The sequence below is a fragment of the Hakea prostrata genome, chromosome 2 (genome assembly GCF_041222555.1).
Source record: "Hakea prostrata isolate BN-2017 chromosome 2, UWA_Hpros_2, whole genome shotgun sequence".
Classification (NCBI taxonomy): Eukaryota; Viridiplantae; Streptophyta; class Magnoliopsida; order Proteales; family Proteaceae; genus Hakea; species Hakea prostrata.
The window spans coordinates 3247690-3268142 of record NC_142601.1 but is presented as its reverse complement, the minus strand read 5'-3'; the positions used below and the strand labels follow the sequence as shown (position 1 = coordinate 3268142).

At 38.9% G+C, this 20453-nt stretch overlaps 1 protein-coding gene across 1 annotated transcript in view; it reads left to right on the top strand.

The window, feature by feature from the left end:
• LOC149023306 (regulator of nonsense transcripts UPF2-like) overlaps positions 1–19827 on the top strand; it is a 48452-nt gene extending 28625 nt beyond the window's left edge. Inside the window, 13 exon segments of the mRNA XM_089143855.1 lie at positions 5026–5130; positions 5351–5478; positions 9282–9458; positions 9591–9672; positions 13699–14037; positions 14137–14334; positions 14520–14621; positions 14885–15136; positions 15248–15466; positions 16138–16308; positions 17569–17754; positions 18250–18750; positions 18752–19827. Of these exon segments, the coding sequence (XP_088999981.1) occupies positions 5026–5130; positions 5351–5478; positions 9282–9458; positions 9591–9672; positions 13699–14037; positions 14137–14334; positions 14520–14621; positions 14885–15136; positions 15248–15466; positions 16138–16308; positions 17569–17754; positions 18250–18750; positions 18752–19252 (2961 nt within the window). The 3' untranslated portion in view covers positions 19253–19827.
• Positions 19828–20453: the final 626 nt, after the last annotated feature.

Below are 20453 nucleotides of genomic sequence, written 5' to 3'. Positions count from 1 at the left end.
GGAGGTAAACAGCGGTGCGACACGAAGCTCCACGATATGAGGAAGAGGTATGGGTGATGTAATCCCTATGCATCTGCGATGCTGTTGGTCGACCATGGATGTATGATAATGATGTTATGGTCGGGGGAGAAAAACCAATGTGTATTCAAGTTCAAAGGACTTCACACTGTCCTCCACCCAGTAATGTCCCAGGTGAAATGCGTCAACGGAGGTCCTTGAGGACCAACCAAAAGGGGACCAATGAAGCACAAAAGTTGTTGTCCATACCGCAAAAGAAGCTGCTGGTTGTTCCTCACAAGGAGTTCATTCACACAGCCATGATACGGGGCTAGTATTGGCTCTTGTTACAAGGGTAGTCACGCCTCCACCCGAGGCGACATTCCCTCCACCCATCAAAGAGTTACTCTGATTTTTCTGATGTGGTTCCCGATGAGTTGCCTAATGAGCTACCGCCATGCGCGATATTCAACATGCCATTGATTTGGTACCGGGTTCGGTGTTACCAAACCTACCGGCTTATCGCCTTAGCCCAACGAGCACAATGAACTCAAAAGACAGGTGAATGAGTTGCTACATAAAGGATTCATTCGAGAGCTTAAGTCCATGTGCGTACCAGCAACCGACTCCAAAGAAGGATGGCTCATGGCGCATGTGTGTGGACAGAGAGCAATCAACAAGATACAGTAAGTATAGGTTTCCTATACCGCGGCGATGACAGTTGGACATGCTATCCGGGACTAAGATCTTTTCTAAATTGGATCTTAGAAGTGGCTATCATCGATTCGATTCGGCCCGGAGATGAGTGGAAGACGCCTTCAAGACCAAGGATGGACTATTCGAATGGAAAGTCATGCCTTTTGTCGACGAATGCACCTAGTACATTCATGAGGGTGATGACACGGGTACTCCGTCCTTTTATTGGTCGATTTTTGGTCGTATACTTTGATGATATATTGATCTACAGAAGCATCCGGATGATCACATCGATCATCTACAGCAAGTCTTGAGAGTGCTTCGCCAGAGAAGCATACATCAATCTCAAGAAATGCTCCTTTATGCTGCCAAAGGTTGTGTTCCTTGGTTTTATTGTCTCATCACGGGGGTTGAAGCTGATCCGAGAAGATAACAAGTATAATAGATTGGGCTACACCAAAGACAATCACCGAGGTTCGTAGTTTTCATGGACTTGCATCGTTTCAGGGAGATTCATTCGGAACTTTAGTGCGGTCATGGCACCTATTACCGAGTGTTTGAAGCAAGGCAAAGGTGAGTTCAAGTGGACAGCAGCGGCAACCAAAGCCTTTCATCTTATCAAGCAAAAGATGACAGAGGCTCCAATACCGCGCCCAGATTTTGTCTGTATATTTGAGGTAGCAACTGATGCCTCACATATTGGTCTAGGAGGTGTATTGATGCAAGGAGGGCACCCTATCGCTTTCTACAGCGAGAAACTCAATGATGCCAAGCGACGCTATTCGACATATGATCTAGAGCTCTATGCTGTTGTCCAGGTATTACGCCATTGGAGACATTATCTCATCGGCAAAGAGTTCATTCTCTATACCGATCATGAGGCGCTGAAGTATCTACATTCACAGAAGTCGATAAGCAACAGGCACGCTAAATGGGTTGCTTATCTCCAAGAGTTTGTGTTCGCAATGAAGTACAAGGCGGGGAAAGGAGAATACGGTGGCTGATGCATTGAGTCGAAAAGTACTTACTCTTAGCACATTCTCAGCACATGCAGTTAGCATTGATCAGATACGTGATGAGTATGCATCTGATGAAGATTTCAACATGCCATACAAGGAGTTACAGCAAGGCAAGCAACATCATAAATACTCACTTCACGATGGGTATTTGTTTTTGGGAACTCGGTTATGCATTCCAAATTCTTCCCTACGACATCACATCATACGGGAGCTGCATGGCGGAGGTTTGGGAGGTCACTTTGGCAAGGATAAGACTATCATACAAGTTACCGATCGGTATTATTGGCCCCATATTGCAAAGGATGTTGATCATGTAATCAAAAGATGCAGAGTCTGTCAGCTAGCCAAGGGAACCAAGCAAAATACAGGTTTGTACTCACCATTACCAGTTCCTCATGCACCTTGGATTGATATTAGTATGGATTTCGTACTTGGGCTACCCTCCACAAAAGAGCGATCCGACTCCATCATGGTTGTGGTTGACCGATTCTCAAAGATGGCTCATTTTATACCATGTCGAAAGACCTTTGATGCATCTCATATTGCAAAGATATTCTTTAAGGAGGTTGTACGACTACATGGACTACCAAGTAGCATTGTCTCAGATCGTGACGTCAAGTTCACGAGCTACTTTGGAAGACATTGTGGCTGAAAAGTAACACAAAGTTACGATTTTCAACCGCATTCCATCCACAAACTGACGGGCAGACAGAAGTGGTGAATAGAAGCTTGGGAAACTTACTGAGGTGTTTGGTTCGTGACTATGAGAAGACATGGCCGTCCATACTCGACATAGCTGAGTTTGCTTACAACAGCTCAGTTAATCGTACTACAGGTCGTACTCCTTTTGAGATTCTACTTGGAGTTCAACCCCGACGGCCTATAGACCTCATTCCATTACCACCACAAGCACGTGTGAGTATTGAGGCTGACGAGTTTCGCGCCATATCACGAGGTACATGCTGATGTTCCCGAAGAATAGCTCTCAACAATGATGTCTACAAGGCTACAGCAGATCATCATCGACGATATGTGGAGTTTCAACCAGGAGACATGGTGATGGTTCGTGTCAACCCAGAAAGGTTCCAACATGGGGTCAACAACAAACTCCATCCAAAGAAGATGGGTCCATACAAGGTGCTGAAACGCATTGGACCAAATGCTTATGTACTCGAGCTACCAGAAGAAATGAACATAAGCAATGTCTTCAACGTGGCTGACTTACATCTTTATGTAGGACACCACTCTGATGATGGAGACACTGAACAAATGTTGAGGCTGCCCCAACTCAAGCCACCAATCACTGACATCATTGAAGAGGTTTTGGATGACTCTTACAAAACCACTCGCCGTGGCACTGGATACCATGCTTTCCTCTCAAATGGAAGAATCGCCCACGACATGATAGTACTTGGATTCATCCGATGATTTCAAGAAACTCGATCCCGATTTGTATGAGCGTTACATGTCCTTCGCTCATTCGTCGGAGACGAATGTTTTCAAGCCGGGGAGAGTTGATGCAGAATTGAAGACATATTTACGAAAGAAGAAGCCCATTGGGTTAGGCCCATCAAAGGCCTAAAGTTGTCACCTGAATCAGCCCATGGCTTTCATGGGCTAGGGCTGTTTTAGTGGGTTAAAGTTAGCCCACATTTGTTGAACTTCATAGTCTAGACCTAAGCCTAAGTCTAGTTTTTAGAAAGTCAATAAAAGGGGCTTTAGTTTGAAAATAAGAGAACTCATTGTCAAAGGAGTTCTCCTTTGTCAAGAGTTAGGTAGTAGTTGAGTCATTAATAGGTAGGTGGTGTTAACTAGTGGTTGGATGTTGCCATTAATGTTTATGTCTCTTTAGAATGCTATATAAAGAGACTTATGTAAGTGGTGAAGACACAACTCATCTATTGAAATCAAATTGCTTTGTTAGCATTCCTTCTCTATGGAGACTCCTTGTGTTTGATCAAGGTAGGTTGGTGTTTGATCCAATCGATCCACCTTGCGGTGTGAAGCCCGGGTGTTACTTTGTTGTCCTTATTTTCTCTTAATTCTCTTATATTGTTCCATCCTTTTCTTCTTTATAGTCTACTGCTGTTTTGAAGACCTATTTAGTCCTTGTTCTTAAACCAATATCCTTGTTCTACCACTCCGGTTTTCAGCCTATCTTTATATCTGAATTTTATTTATCTTAAGTCTTATCAAATCTAAAGTTGATTCCCTGTGAAAGGTCCTATTTGGCTACTGTTCGTTGAACATAAAAAGCCACCGGGCCCGGCCGGGGGCCCCTGGGGGGGGGGGCGGCCCCCCCGGGGGGGGGGGCGGGGGGGGGGGGGCCGGGGGCCCCCCCCCCCCCATTGTGTCTTTTTATTACACTCCCACGATACAAGTCTTTATAGGCTGTATATTAACCAGCTTACAAACTGAAGTTCAAAAGGAATTACTAAAATTCATAACTTTACACTTGAACGACTCCCTAATAGACTTAAAATAGATCCTTACCTTCTATGAAGAATTAAAATCAAAATCAGAGTCCTCCATGCATGAAGGCTTTAACTAACGCTATTACTAAATCAGATTCGGAAAGAATAGGAAAAGACTCTTGAGCCTTTGACTTAATCCTATAGGTAAAGTGCTAATGGGCCTCCTGTAGGGTCAGTCCAAAGCAGGGGCCTAAAAGCTGCCTAAGGAAACTGCAATACTTAACCTTCTTTTAAGTCACTTATTTTTTAAGTCTTTTTGTATTTTAAAAATTTTATTGAACTTATAATCAGGTTATAAGGTTAGTCGAATAGTGGGAAGTTGGTCGGGGGATGTACATTGCAATAGTGAGTTGGTAATTTCTTTGGGATAGAGCTGCTTTCGTTGTGGTGACAGGAAAGGACCTCAAGAAAATGTCACAGTGGATTAATTAATATTAACTATTTCTTCTTCATATTCTTTAGTGTGTGTCATTTTGTGCCTCTAAATATTCAGTGGCATTCGAATTTTGAACCACTGGTTTTTTCTTTATCAAGCTGTATGTTCACATAGGATTGCAGCTTAAGGCTGTAATTGTTGCTATGGCTCTGAATCTCTGATATTCTTACAGTAGTAGCTCTTGGTGCAGTTACAAAGGTACCAACTTATTGCTGGTATTGTTTTTTCATTTCTTTTAGAAACATTTTCTGTTTAGTTTCTAGCCTTGGTTTTTTTGCTAAGCTTGACTATAGCTTATAATGCCTCAGCCCTCAAGTTTAAGTTGTTGCTGGAATTTTCTTTTTTGAATATTAAAATATCCAGTCCTTTTTGAGCTTTCGTTTCTACTAATTCTTCTTGACAGTTTTTCAAGGGCCTCAATGTAACTGCGGACCAAAAGAAAATCTTTAGGAAGGCATTTTACACATACTATGATGCTGCTGCAGAACTCCTACACTCCGAGCATGCTGTAAGAGTCATGATACCTTTGAATTACGTCTTCAATTTGAGGTGCTTGTTTTGAATTGGTTTTCTTCATTTCTGTTTAAGTATGGAGATGAGATTGATTGATCATTCTCCATTCATTGAATTCTTATCTTATTTGTTTTGTTATTATGTCCACATATGTTCTCTACAAGTATCTGTAGGTAGCCTATTGACTGTTATTTTTTTCTTTTTCCCCTGAGCAGTCACTTCGTCAAATGGAACATGAAAATGCAAAGATTTTAAATGCCAAAGGGGAGCTCAGTGAAGAAAATGCTGCTTCATATGAAAAATTGAGGAAATCCTACGATCAGTTATTCCGTGGTGTTTCATCGTATGTTCCTTCTTTGATATATTCACTTGATATACTTAACTGAAGATGTCCCAGCTGATTTGAATGCCAGGAATGAAGTTGTCTGGGTTGGCCAATTGAACAGTTCTATGAGGTTTTATTTAAGTTGAAAGTAATTGTTAGTAAATGTTCTAGCGGGCCTGGCTTATGATTTTAGATACATTCCTATTTTGAGTCAATTTCAGTTTCTTGAAGTTACCTAATAGGTTAAGGCTTGGATTAGGCCCTCCCTTTTAGTATGGGAGTAGTAATGGAGGCAAGTATTGAACTTGGATTTGATAAAACAATGGCTTTGCAAGCTGCTGTCTTTGTCATTATACGCCATTGGCAATTAAGTTTAGAGAGTGATCCAACCTTAGTGGGGTTGGTGTGTCATGTGTGTACCCATTTGACTCTTTGATGGTGGGAATCTTGGAAGGGGTCCAAACCAAATAAAACTTGGTTGCGCAGTTTCCTCATCTGTTTTGTCAAGATTCTAGGCACAAACGAATGGGGAAAAGCTATTTATAAGATAACTACAATAAGAGACCAGAAGAGTACGGATCTTGACCATGTGAGATATATTAGAAGTGAAGACAGTAAAGTACTAGTATGTTATGAGGACGTCAAGAAGAGATGGCAAATTTATTTTTGTAGCCTACTAAAGGAGAATACTTTGGGTATCTGTGACTCAGAAGGTTATACTATTCACTATGACAGCAATTGTAAAATTATATATGGAGAATTGCGATTTCAAATGAAAAAGCTTAAAAAGGATGAAAGTAGGGATGGTACAAGGCTTGATGAACTCCTAATAGAAATACGGAAGAGTGTTGTGTTGTGACCACTCACCCGAACTCTTGTATCTATTCGGGAAGATGGACCCCGTACTAATATATTTTGGTGGGCCACCCGAATGACCTGCTTTTGGAGATCTGTGGTGAAATTGGAGGGTTGACCAAACCTAATGGATCGACATGTTTACCCGACTAGAGTCTACATACATCTATCTTACATTCGTCTGCTATATCATTGAAAGATTTGAGATTTTCAGTTAGGATTTTGGGTGAGAGTTCTTGTAATGCCGTTCTTGGCAATTGGTTGTGAGATCTCCTTCTGTTCTTTTTTTATATATGGTGAAAAACTCTTCCTCTTTGCTCGTGGACGTAGCACATTCCATTGGTGTGTGAGCCACACTAAATCTCTTTATGTTTTCGTTTTCTTTCTTTTTAGATTCTCTATTTCGTTGTGTTTGCTTTAACAAAGAGCTTAGAAGCCTATGGCCTAGCTTGGCTAATCAAGTTGTTTATAAGATTATGAGCACAAGGAAAATGCCAGCTAGAGGGAGGAGAAGCATTGTGGTCCTAATTTTACAAAAATAAAGGGGGAATTCAAAGCTATGATAACTATAGAGGCATAAAACTAATCAATCGTACTATAAATTTATGGGAGAGAGTAACTGAAATCTGTTTAAGAAAAGAAACCACTGCTATAGAGAATCAATTTGGTTTAATGTTGAGAAGAGCTACAATGAGAGCTACTTACCTTATTAGGATACTTATGGAGTGGAGAGCAACTTTGGATTCAAAAGGTTTTAAACTAACTAGAACAAAGTCAGAATATCTGAAGTGTAACTTTGTTTGTGATTGGGTGGATGATGAGGTGGTGAAACTTGATGAGAAGGAGATTACACAAAGTGATTGTCTTAGTTACCTTCGTTGAATCATAAATTAAAAACGTGACATAGAGGATGATATTTTCCCAAAAATTAGAATTGGGTAGATGAAATGGAGAGGCGCGTCCGGGGTTTTATGTGATAGACATATTCCTTTAAAGCTCGAAGGAAAATTTTATTAAATTGTCATACAACTAGATATGAGATATGGTGCATAGTGTTGAGTTGTTAAGAAGTATCATATAAATAAATGCAGTAGGGATAAGGATGCTAACATGTATGAGTGGCAACACAAGGAAGGATAATGTATGAAATGATCATACTAGAGCTGATTTCTTCTAATTCTGATAAATAGTAAGTTATGAAAAAGTCGATTGAGATGGCACTGCCATGTTCATTGAGGCCTTAATTCCCTTGTTAGGGAAGTGATTTAATCCAGATGAAGGAACTAAAAGAGCTAGGTGAAAAACTAAGATAACCTCGGGAGAAGTGGTGAGAAAGGATATGCATCACTTATGTCCTCAAATAAAGCTTATTGGAAGGCAAGAACCATGTAGCTGACCCTGTTCAGTTGGGACAAGGCTAGTGGTGGTTGTTCTGTCAAAAACTCAATATTATAAATTCAGGTTTTATCTTCACTCTTTATTGTAGTTTCTACATATGAAACAAGCTTTCCCATCCCCAAATCAATCTCCAACTATCTCTGCCATGGAGGAGCCCAAATCAAGAAGTTGGTCTGATACAGCTCAGTTATCTCTCGCCTAGGGAGCCTAAATGAAGAAGTGAGTCTTATAGGACACAAACCATTCTAAACCAAACAATCTCCTCCCAAACCTCAAAATAGCCAACCCGAGTATCCAACTTATTCCAAACGTCTCCTTGTGTTATCCCCATTCTTAAAAACCTATCTAACCACACAACAACAAGCCTTATCCCAACTAAATGGGATCTGCTACGTTGATCCTTGCCTTCCAATCAGCTCTCAAAATCCTATCTGACCATTTCAAGTAAAAATTCCATCTATCCTAGGGGAATCCTAAAATTTAACATAAACCAAATTTTGACCTATTCAATCTTATTCATCAAAGATCCTGGAAAGATCGACTCTTAGATGGTCTCTTATCAGTCTAGGACTACAACATGTTTTCTTAAGTTTGTAGAGAGATTTTTATGCTATAAACTTTGAAGTTTTTTGGAGTTTTAGTATTTCATGAAGTTCTGACCGGGGGGGGGGCATTTGATAAATTTACTGAAGTATTCAGGCAGGAAGAAGAAAAGCAGAGGGGCTTCAAATAATTGTTGGGCTATAGGATACTGAATCTAGGACATCTAGCCTGTCCTTCAGATTTCAGAAGATAACTCTTTGGCTGTGAGATGTAGGGAACTTTCTATATTGTAGTATGACTCTGGAAAAGTGCATGAGAAGCTTAATTTGTTTCCTTCACATAAAGTAATACCTGTTTTATTATTTTTTAGTGTTTTCTTATGTAACTCAAAACCATGTATATATTTGGAAGAAAATGATCCCCGCATGGCTACCGATCCATATGCCCTTTCACATGTTTCAAATTTGTTATTTTTTACTCTCCTGGCCATGTGGGCCCCAAAGATGATGCCATTCTCCACCTGGCCAGTGGTGTGGCATGGTGCATCCTCTCTGACTTGTGCATGGGCCATGGGATAACCTCCAATTGCTGGATTAGAGCCATGATATATAACTTGTGTCTTACCTCATTTTGAGTATTGGTATTACACAATGTAATGTATGGTGTTTTGAAGTTGACGATCAGGCTGTAAGTGAATTTTTTTAATTCAGAGAAGAAATAATTGAGGTAATTTCCAAGGTTCTGCATACTTTCCGCTTCAGCAATTTGATCAGATTCTAGTTAGGTTCCTCATTTATCAAAATCAATTAAAAGAACCCCTTTTTGCTTCTTGATGGAAATTTGGCAGGATAGAAATTCTAAACTTACAGTTCCAAATTGTTGTTTTCTTAGTGGGAAAATCAGGTGGCATGTAGTAGTCCTTGCAAAGTTGGAGCTCATTTATTTATTGTTTGAGATTATACCCCCTATTTGGCAGATTCCCAAATTCCTATTTGTACTGAGTCTTGTAGCTTCTTCTTTATCAGTTTGGCAGAAGCACTTGATATGCAACCTCCTGTAATGCCAGAGGATGGTCACACAACCAGGGTTACATCTGGAGACGACACATCATCTCCTGCTGCTGGAAAAGAGTCTTCAGTTCTTGAACCAGTATGGGATGACGAAGATACAAGGGCATTTTATGAATGCTTGCCTGATCTGAGGTTTGTATTGACGGGACTATATTTAGTAATTGGTAACAATATGCCTTAGCATCTATTGACAGATGATTGTCGAATGAAATCCCTTAAATTGTTATTTTTTTTTGACGTGCATTTTATTCATGTTCTATCCAGAGCTTTTGTTCCTGCTGTGTTACTTGGAGAAGCAGAGCCAAAAACTGTTGAGCATTCTCCCAAGGCACAAGATCAAGCAACTGTAAGGCAGTAAATCCTAGATGTTATTATCTTCTTGCTTTTCACATGCGTTAGGGGTAGAACAGGCAAATGAGCCTGTGTTCAGTAGGAGTCAAGGGATTCTGACTGCTGGCTGTGCCAGGTCAGGTATTGGAAATGAGATAAATATACCTCCTTGTCTGACCACGTATAGGTTGAAAAGAAATTTTTGACAATGATTGTCCGAATTTGATTATTTAATCTGTTAAAATTTTGTCAAGAACATGGGGGGAAAGAATGCTACCTGGTTGCAACGTTTCTGCATGTAGGGGGCACAGGATTGTGTGAAATGACTGTGGTGCTCCCGTGGAACGGTGGGATTTGCTAAAGACATGTTCAAAAACAGACCTTGCTTACATTAATTATAAGGTACAAATAAAAGGATTTAGTTAACATCCATGGAACAGCTAAAAAAAAATTCCATAATACGGGACATATATGAAAACTATCTTAACCAGCAAATGAAAATTTGAAGGCTCTGTGGGACACCCATGAATGCTGAGAGATTCAACCATTTCCAGCATAAGGAATGCTAGTCAGTAATCATATTAAGTTGGTGCTTCTGGCTTTTCTGAGGTATGTAGTGAACAATGATTTGGAGGCATGGCCAGTTGAAAGTTGAAACCTCAGCAAAGCCATAAGTTGGCAGTTGGGGCTTTAGCATACTGGTAAAAGATAATGATGGGGTCTATTTGCTTGGTTTCTTTAGTGTGGAAGTGTGTTGAAGGTTCTGATGACTGCCACTGTTATTACATGATCACTACATTTCTGATTTATAAAAATAACATTTGAAGGTTTTACAAAAACAAGAGTTTTTTTTTGGTCCATACTTCATGCTGTTCATTTATAACTTTGTCGGTCATCATGAGATAGCTGCCATTCTTGAAATTTCGTACCCTCATACTGGTGTATCTCATTTATCAAATCTGCAGTATCATTTCCTCTTAGGCTGCAAATGTTGATTCATATCCATTGTTTTATGATATTTCTGTTTGTTCCTTGAATGCGCTCCAATCCAGGTCATGCTAAACTTCACTAGTATTTAAACAATAAAGTCCCCTAGGGTGGTTGATTAACCATCCTAAATGGGTGGATGGTAATTTAGTCCTCTTTTATTTATTTAGTTTTTATAGCCTGCTCTTTTGTTTTTTATTCCAACAATTTACGCTTACTTCTTTTTGGATTCTGGACCTCTGGCTGCATGGATTTGTTTTAATTTTCAAAAGGGGATAATAGGAGCTTTGATTTAACTCCTAGAATTAAGGCAAACTTTTTATTGGATTATATTGTCTTAAAAATAGTTAAATGAGGCTCAGGCTGTTTTGGAAGTTTGCTTTTATTTCGTTCTTGCATGGTATGAGTGCTATCCTACTTTGGGGATTAAGCAAGACTTTAAAATGGAAAGTAGTGGAGGGAAAAGAAAGCTGAAACTTACTTATCTTGTAATATCCATCGTTATCTAGTATGTCCAAGGCATTGATCCTTCTACCCCACTTTAAATCATGTATGAGGCTCCGAAGTTTGACACTTGGCTAATTCAGCATATTAGCTATTTATCCAGCAGTTAGGATTGCCACATCATCATTCCATGTGGTAACATTAAGGCGGGCCACGATAATCTTATCAAGGAAAATGAGTTTTCCAAAGTATTTATTTTATTTTGGGACAATATAATTCGATGCATATATGTTTCAAGTAAAAAGGAAAGATAAATATACTATTAAATTTGATATGATATTATGGTCAACGGTGATTACCCAAGGTTGTATTTTGAGAAGCCCTCTTCTTTGCTAAAGTTTTTCAAGAGAAAAAGACATTTTCAATATTTTTGATAACGATTGGCCATTATGTCATCTTCAAGAGCTGTCTGTCTCATACCTTTATGAGTACAAGTGGATAGTGGAACAGTTTGTGCTGTGAACAGTTGTGCGTGAAGTGTGGGCCACACCGACTATGTTTGCCCTCTACACAAGGTCTATCTGTTGGAGAAATGGTTGTGCCTAATCTGTTAATGGGGTATCAGAGCAGGTGGTCGTGAGTTTGAGTCTTCCTAGCAGCTTATTCATTGAGGTAGGGGTTGTTGGAATAGTTTGGGCTGTAAACAGTCACATTTGAAGCGTGGGCCACGCTGACTATGGGCTGTAAGGAATCATAGTTGCGCCCGCTCCACAAGGTTGATCTTTTGGAGAATAGTTGTGCTTTATCTGTTATTAGTGAAATGACATGATCTTAACCTAATTGAAGGAGATATGATGTTAATACAGAAGCACGATCAGTGCCACTAGATGGCTTGGAACTTTTATTTTGGTCTATTTTGATAGTATGGCTATGTTCTTTTGTTTTAAGTGTAATTATTTGTAATGGCTCAAATTTAAGGTTACTGCGTTTCAATTTTGGTAGCTAGAATATTAGTAATGAAGTGACATTGTTAGATAACATTTTTCCTTCTTGTGGGACTCATATTTTGGAGGAGAGAAGCTCAATTGTGAATTACTTAGGACTCTTTATATAGATATTTATGGAAGGGATTCCTTATCTATTTAAATTGGTTTTATTTTTATTTAGTTAATTGTTCCAGTAAAGTGGGAAGGGTGCACTAGTTTGATTCTTTTGGGTCCTTTTTTTGTGTGTTATAAATTTATAAATACATGTAGGAGGCAGGATCTCTCACACAACTTGAAATTATGGAATATGTTTTGTTTTTGGGAAGTGACTTGCATGCTTTGTCCTCTTTTAACCCATCATTCTTTTCTTTTTTCCTCTCTTCTTTCCTCTCTTCTTTCCTCTCTTCTTTCCAACCACAAGCAGATCCTCCTAGTCCAGACTGCACCAACTCTTTAATTTCGTGTTGGTTTCTGTTGGGAATGATACTCATACTTCCACTTTATTACCTGTCACAATTCCGTGCACTTGTGGATCATAGCAACAGGTATAATTGAGGATACCCAGCTGCTGTCCACCTGTGACTTACCCTAATCAGCAGGGTTAAACCTTAATTTTACTGCTGGTTCAAGTGGATTGATCCTATTCTTTGGCCCTTGATTGGGGATTACATCAGGAGAAAGTTTTTGAGTTAGCTTAGGAATTTTGTAAAGTATCTATGCAGTATGCATGGAAGGGTTTCTTTATCTATTTAACTTATTTCTTTAATTACTAGTCATTTTGAGTCAAATAGGGGGCTTAGGCAGATGAATTTCTTCCCTTACCTCCTTCTCTTCTATTTTATTAGCACATTGTAGGGCTAGACCTTGCCCATCAGAGGAGAGTTGTTTTGTTTTGAAAAGCATGTTGCATGCTCTTTCTTTTCTCTCCCCTACAATTTATTATCCCTTTCTTCACTCTCCTTCTATTATTGTTCTCTTGTTTCCCACCATGAGCAGATCCTCTTCCATCATTTGGTATGCTTGTTATCCTGAAGGGCAAACAATTAAAATTTGATGAAGAGAAATGGAAAATGTAAGAAGGGATGGGAAACTTGTGCTTTTTTCTCACAAATTACCATACATGTGATTGTTTGGTTAGGTTTGATAGAAAACTTCCATGTTACCTCATTAAATGCATTTATTCATGTCTGGTGAGTTATGACCTTTCTTTTTCCAAATGTACATGGAAAAGTCACTTTTGAGTCCATCTCTCCTATTACGATTTCCTTGTCTTTCCCCGATATAATTCTATTCTATCTCTTCTATCTACCACTAAATCCTGCCCTGCTATAAATTGCATATTCCATAATTTTCTTTCCTTGTCAACCTGACCTACAACATATGGGACCCCCTCTCATAAGTTTCCACCCCTTTCTATCCGTTAAAGAAATACAACATCAAGGTTACAACGGGTTCACTAACTTTGGTTACAATAGTAAATACCCTAAACACTATATGCAGATCATGATTTCAGGTTTGCATAGTCCTTTTGAACTGTCTTGCGTTTGCAAAACACTTGAGCTGTCTCTATATTACACTGTACTGTTTTATATGTCCACTTATCAAGCACCCCACCCCTGGTACAGACACAGGAATCAGCATCTGAACCAGAACAAAGTCATTTGGCTTCACAGGATGCTGCAGAGGTATCTATGAACCCTGGAGCCATAGCAGAAGGGAAAACTGATGAGAAAGGGAAGGGCAAAGAGGAAAAGGATAAAACTGATGAGAAAGGGAAGGGCAAAGAGGAAAAGGATAAGGAAAAGGTTAAAGACTTCGATAAGGAGAAAGGGAAAGAAAAAGATATTGAGAGAAAAGGAGAAAGTGATAAGGAAAAATTAAAAGGTCTTGAAGGGACAAATTTGGATGCTTTGTTGCAGAGACTACCTGGTTGCGTGAGCCGTGACCTTATTGATCAGTTGACCGTAATCTACTGTGCCCTCTTGAATTTCTACGGTCATGTTTTTTTGTCATTGATTTTTATGATCAAAACCTTTCAACTGAATTCTTTATCCCTTTTGTAGGTGGAGTTTTGTTATTTAAATTCAAAATCAAATCGGAAAAGGCTTGTGCGGGCATTATTTAATGTTCCTAGAACGTCTTTGGAATTATTGCCGTATTACTCTCGCATGGTGGCCACATTATCTACATGTATGAAGGATGTCTCGTCTATGCTCTTGCAATTGTTAGAAGAGGAGTTCAACTTTTTGACAAACAAGAAGGTCAATTTTCCAGTTCAACACCCTTCTATTATTATTTAAATGGAATCACTCTTCTTCATATGTTTGGTGGCTATGCACTAAATTTTCTTTCTTTTTGTCTGTTGTTTCTAGGTTCAAATTTCCATCTTTCCTCCCTGATTGTTTTCTTTCCTTATTTTCATTCTTTTGACTGGAACATTCATCAGGATCAAATGAACATTGAAACAAAGATCAGGAATATAAGGTTTGTTGGAGAGCTCTGCAAGTTCAGAATTGCACCAGCAGGTCTCGTCTTTAGTTGTTTGAAGGTAAGGAGATGTATTTTTATAGTTTGACCGAATGCTCTAGGTAATTCTTTTGGAGTTTCCATTTTCAGTAGTCACAAATTTAGTGTGCTTTTTTTGTTTTGTAGTTAATTAATATATCTAAAGCTAAATTGGAACCTATGGTAGTAGCATCTTTCTGCTAGGAGGTCCATCAAACTTGTTCAAGTTTGATTGCTGGAAAATATCTTTATAAATCTAAGTGTAGTCTGATATAGATATTTACTTCTGGTATCTCCTCTAATCAGGCCTGTCTGGATGATTTTACTCATCATAACATAGATGTTGCTTGCAACCTTCTTGAGACATGTGGACGCTTCCTGTATCGATCTCCTGAAACTACAATACGCATGGCCAATATGTTGGAGATATTGATGCGCTTGAAAAATGTAAAAAATCTAGATCCTCGTCACAGTACTCTTGTAGAAAATGCTTATTACCTTTGCAAACCACCTGAACGCTCTGCTCGAGTCTCCAAAGTTCGTCCACCATTGCATCAGGTATAAATCTGTTTATTAGAAAAAGGGTAGAAGTTCATCTTTATGATAATGTGATCTGGTAACATTGTTATTTGCCTAACATAATCATCTTCTCTGCGCTATATCTTGCAGTATATCAGGAAGCTTCTTTTCTCTGACCTTGATAAGTCTTCCATTGAGCATGTCCTGAGACAGCTGCGCAAGTTGCCTTGGGATGAGTGTGAAGATTACCTATTGAAATGCTTTATGAAGGTTCACAAGGGAAAATACAGTCAAGTGCACCTCATAGCTTCACTTACTGCTGGTCTGAGCCGCTATCACGATCAATTTGCAGTGGCAGTTGTTGATGAGGTGCTTTTACCTTGTTCCTCTCGCTTTTTTTTTCTTTTTCTGTATATTCCTTTTAGTTGGAATTGATTTATAAACATATTTAAACTTGAGGATAACTATAAAGAATGATAGATGAAAAGCATAACAAAGATACCCTACATGTCAAATACACTTAAAGGTCATATTCAGCTGTGGACATTATCTTGTTAAATGCCAACACATTCTGTATAAACATGAGCTTGTCTGGAAGAAAACTAAACTAGTTGCTTCTTTGTCTTGCTCCATTTATTTCTTATGTAGCCTCAAGTGAATGAGGGCCAGTTCTTCTAGGATCTTTTAAGACCAACCTTAGTCGGAGGTTCAAATTAGGGTTTGGCAATATATGGCAGCAAAGAATCAGGGTATAGGATAGGGCTTGGTATAGAGAAAATTTGCAAGTATGACTAGGAGTATGGGAAATTTACCTTCAATTCAGTAGACCTCATAATCTCAAATCTTTTTTGTTTTTTCTTTTCCTGAAATATGTAACCAAAAGTATTTGTTGATAGAGGAGCTTTAAAATTAGATTTGATTCGATGACCATGAATTATTGGATAAGGCTTGAATAATGATGTTAATGATCATGTGTTTAGTGTTTCTTTCCGAAGAACTGATTTCTTCTTTGCATGTTCCTTTCTTACTTCTTACTTAAGGTTCTGGAGGAGATCAGATTGGGGTTGGAGATGAATGAGTATGGGATACAGCAACGCCGGATAGCACACATGCGGTTCTTAGGAGAGCTATACAACTATGAGCATATAGATTCATCTGTTATTTTTGAAACACTTTATTTGATTCTTGTATTTGGCCATGGGACACCAGAGGTATGATTTTAAATCTTCTCCTCTGACCTTATTGTTTTGGAACTCATTTTGGATATTCCATGATCCCATCAAACTTGGCCTTGAAAGTTCCATAATGCTCATTTATAGATGATTGGTTAGTGTATGATTATGATTTCTGTCTTCTAGCTAAAACAATGATGTTATCTTTGCTGTCATGGATATTTGACTGATTCCCTATGTAATTTTTATTTGTGTAATATAATCGCAGTAAATCTTGGAAAATATATGTCAAATTAAGAAAGCTAGTGGCTAGTGCATTAAGAAATTTGCTGTCTCTTAGTTTTAGTTAAAAAAATTTAAGAGCCTGACTTTGCAGTATGACTTGCAGTCAATAATTAAATTTGTCATTTTCTGGAGAAACAGCTTCTTGTCCTTCCATTAATGAATACGATGGTTAGATTTGTTTAATCTAAAAAAAAAAAAAAGATCAGATATTTTGATATATTAGCAACTAATTTTCCATCTTTTTAAGGATCCATGTAGCCGACTCCATTTGGTTGGACGAGGCTGAATTATTGTTTGTTAGAAACAAAAACAAAAAGAGCTTTTGTTTCTTTTCTTTCTTCTACTATTTATCTTCCTTCATCCTTACTCCTGAATTGAGACTGCTGTATGTTGGCTATTCTTATATTGTTGTCTCACTGAATCTGTTCTGAACCCACTGAAGCCCTGATGATCTGTTCCTGAATGGTTCGGCATACTTATTATTAGAACCATGTTTCTATCACTGACATGATCCTCCAGTTATTATTTGCTACTTTCATTTTTCCCCTCCCAGGAATTGGCCTGATTGGAGTGTGGAAGCTTATAGCATTCGTTTTGGCTTTTTCTGTTAGCAGATCCTGACAAATAGAATTAAAGATCAAACTCAATTAAGGACTTTTCTTTTTAATTGATTCTCTAGGATGGACATGCTTGGAATTGATTATGGCTGATTTCAGATATGATACAAATTCATAATGGAAAGCATATTTAAATAATTAGATTCACGATACATGTATCAACCCCCCCCCTTCCCCCAACAACCACCTGAATGCTTGAAAGGGGATATTAGAATGCTAGACATATGTCGAGAAACATCTTTCAGTTAAATTGGGAAACTCAGAACTTCTGTGGTGACATTCACATTCAAAAATTTCCGCTGATGTGCTTATTTACTGGTATTTGCCTTAACTAAGTGCTTTGCACTTACTAACTTGTGCCATCTAATTTAGTATTGTTAATTTTTGTGTTATGAAGCAAGATGTGCTGGATCCACCAGAAGATTGTTTCCGCATTCGGATGATCATAACACTTCTACAGACATGCGGGCACTACTTTGACAGAGGTTCTTCCAAAAGGAAACTTGACAGATTTCTAATATATTTTCAGAGATACGTCCTCAGCAAAGGTTCAATACCTCTAGATATCGAATTTGACTTACAGGTCAGTTGTGCTGCTTCACTTTTTTTTTTGAGCCATCTTCAGATCAGTCAAGGACTGAGGTCCACAGGCACAGGGGATGGGAAAAAGAGTTTTTGTTTTTGTTTTTTGTTTTTGTTGGGGGGGGGGGAAGGTGTGGAGGGATGGAGGTTCGAACCCAAGACCAACTTGGACTTAACTGCCGCTACCTATGAGGGTGCCACCAGTGTGCTGGAAGCACATCCACAGTTGTGCTGCTTCACTCAGTACTCTGTAAAACTTCTGATTATTTGAGTATCGATTGCTTAGAAGCCATTGCTTGTACTTCTATGACAGAATTAGCTCCCGCTGCATGAGAGTGTGCCTTGTCAGAATTATGTGATAGAATTTTTCCCCCCTTCTAGCCTTTGTCCTTATGATTAGTTGACTTTTTATGTAATTTAAACTTTGAAAATATTTTGAAGTTTCTAATGGCATGGGAAACCTTGAATTCATGTAATATTTTGGAATATTTTGTAGGACCTGTTTGCGGATTTACGTCCAAACATGGTTCGGTATTCATCTATTGAAGATGTTAATTTGGCCCTGATAGAGCTTGAAGAGCATGAGCGTTCAGCATCAACTGACAAGGGCAATAGTGAGAAACACTCTGACACTGAAATTCGCAAGCGTCCTGTTCGGGTAAATTCTGTTGCCACGTCAGTGAATGGGCAAAACCCTGAAAATGGAATTGAAGAAAATGGCAGAGGGCATGAAGATGTAGGAGACAGTGAGAGTGATTCAGCAAGTGGCAGTATTGACCAGGAGGCGAATGAATATGATGAAGAGTACGAGGACAAGTCTGAAAATCAGGAAGATGGATGTGATAGTGATGAAGAAGATGATGACACAGGTGCACCCATTGCTTCTGATGAGGATGATGAGATCCAAGTCAGGCAGAAGGTGGTAGAGGTGGATCCTCTAGAAGAAGCTGAGTTTGACCGTGAGTTTAGAGCTCTGATGCAGGAGAGTTTGGAGGGATTCCCGCAAGCTGGAGTTGCGGGCCAGACCAACCTTGAATATGACGATACCAATGAATGTATTTGAAGGATCTGCCAGGGATCATGGAAGAAGCATGGAGGGGGAGAGCGGGGATGAAGTTATGGATGAAGAGGGAGGTGTCGGAAGCAAGAGGGACGTGTGTGTGAAGGTCCTTGTGAAACGGGGGAACAAGCAACAAACAAAGCAAATGTTCATCCCCAAGGATTGTTCATTAGTGCAGAGCACCAAACAGAAAGAGGCTGCTGAGCTTGAAGAGAAACAGGACATCAAGAGGTTGGTATTGGAGTACAATGACAGGGAAGAGGAAGAAATAAATGGCATGGGAATGCAGGCAGTGAATTGGACGCAGACAGGTGGAAGCAGACCATCTGGCCGTGGTGGCCCGTGGGATGGAGCTGGTGGGAGGGGTGCTGGACTTCGTTACCGACATTATAACCACCCACCTGGTAGTGGTGGACTATATTATGGAAGACGAAAATAAATTGATTCAACCGGTGCAGTTTATGAGGTTTTGGGTCCATTGTGGAAGAAAGCAGCTGGGGGTATAGAGGAAAAAGAGGTGGCTGTATATTGGGGGCATGAAGAGTTGGTTTCCGTGAGCTGCACAAGGTTTTGGTGGTTCTAAATCGGAGCAGTCTTAGTCCATCACATTTATAAATGCAGTAGATCGATGGATGGAGATGTGGGGCTTCTGCCTCTGTGATCTATGATACGTGCAGTGATGTTCTCTTGATGTGCGAGAGAAAGAAAAAAGAAAGAGAGCCAGCATGGCTCTGAATGGAGAAAAGCAGCAAGCAAGCAACTGTCAATGATATTGTAGATTTTATCTCCTGGTTAAGGCTATGTCATACTAAAATTCTGAGAGCCTAATTCAAAAATTACATGAAATGAGTAATTATGAGGGGGTATTACAGTTTACTGATGTCTCTGTTGTCGATTTCAATTTGTGTTTCATTCGCTTTGTAAATAGCACACTGGCCATGAAATGCTTGTGAGTCGTATGGAAAAAAAAAAGAAAAAAAAGACATGCCAAGAAGTTCCCTGTTTTAGCCTCTTTGAAAATTTCTATCTGTATCTAACGCACAAACTTTCTGTTTTTCTAATTCCTCGTGCTCATGCATGTGGTCGTTTCTCTTTCTTTAAATAATTTAAATGTTTAAACATCTTCATGTTGAGGGAGAGAAATATTTACAAGTAAAATTGGGATTTACTTCGAGGAGATCAGATAGAGGGTTGGGATGCAACATAGGAATTTAAAGTTGCTAATTATTTATTTTAAATTAGGGATGATTTTTTGTCCTTAATGTATATTATAAAATTGAATAGAATTTAACTTGAATGAAAGAAAAATAATGAAATGCCGATAGAGACATAGGAATGATTCATTTTATCATAGAAAGAATTTTTATACGAAAATGAAAAGACTAACGCCTCATAATAATTTCAAGGGTTTGAATCTTTTTGGGGTTAGTGGCAAAGTCGTGTCTTATGTTTAAATTACATGTAATGGTTAACCCTTAAAGAGGTAGTCAAGGTAGTCTAGATGAATCTCGATTTAAAGAAGAAAAAAAATAGATCAAACAAATAAAAAAACACTAATACTTAGTATATTAGTGTATCATATGATAATATGATATAATGATATCATATGGTGTATGATGATATGAAACCATATGATTACA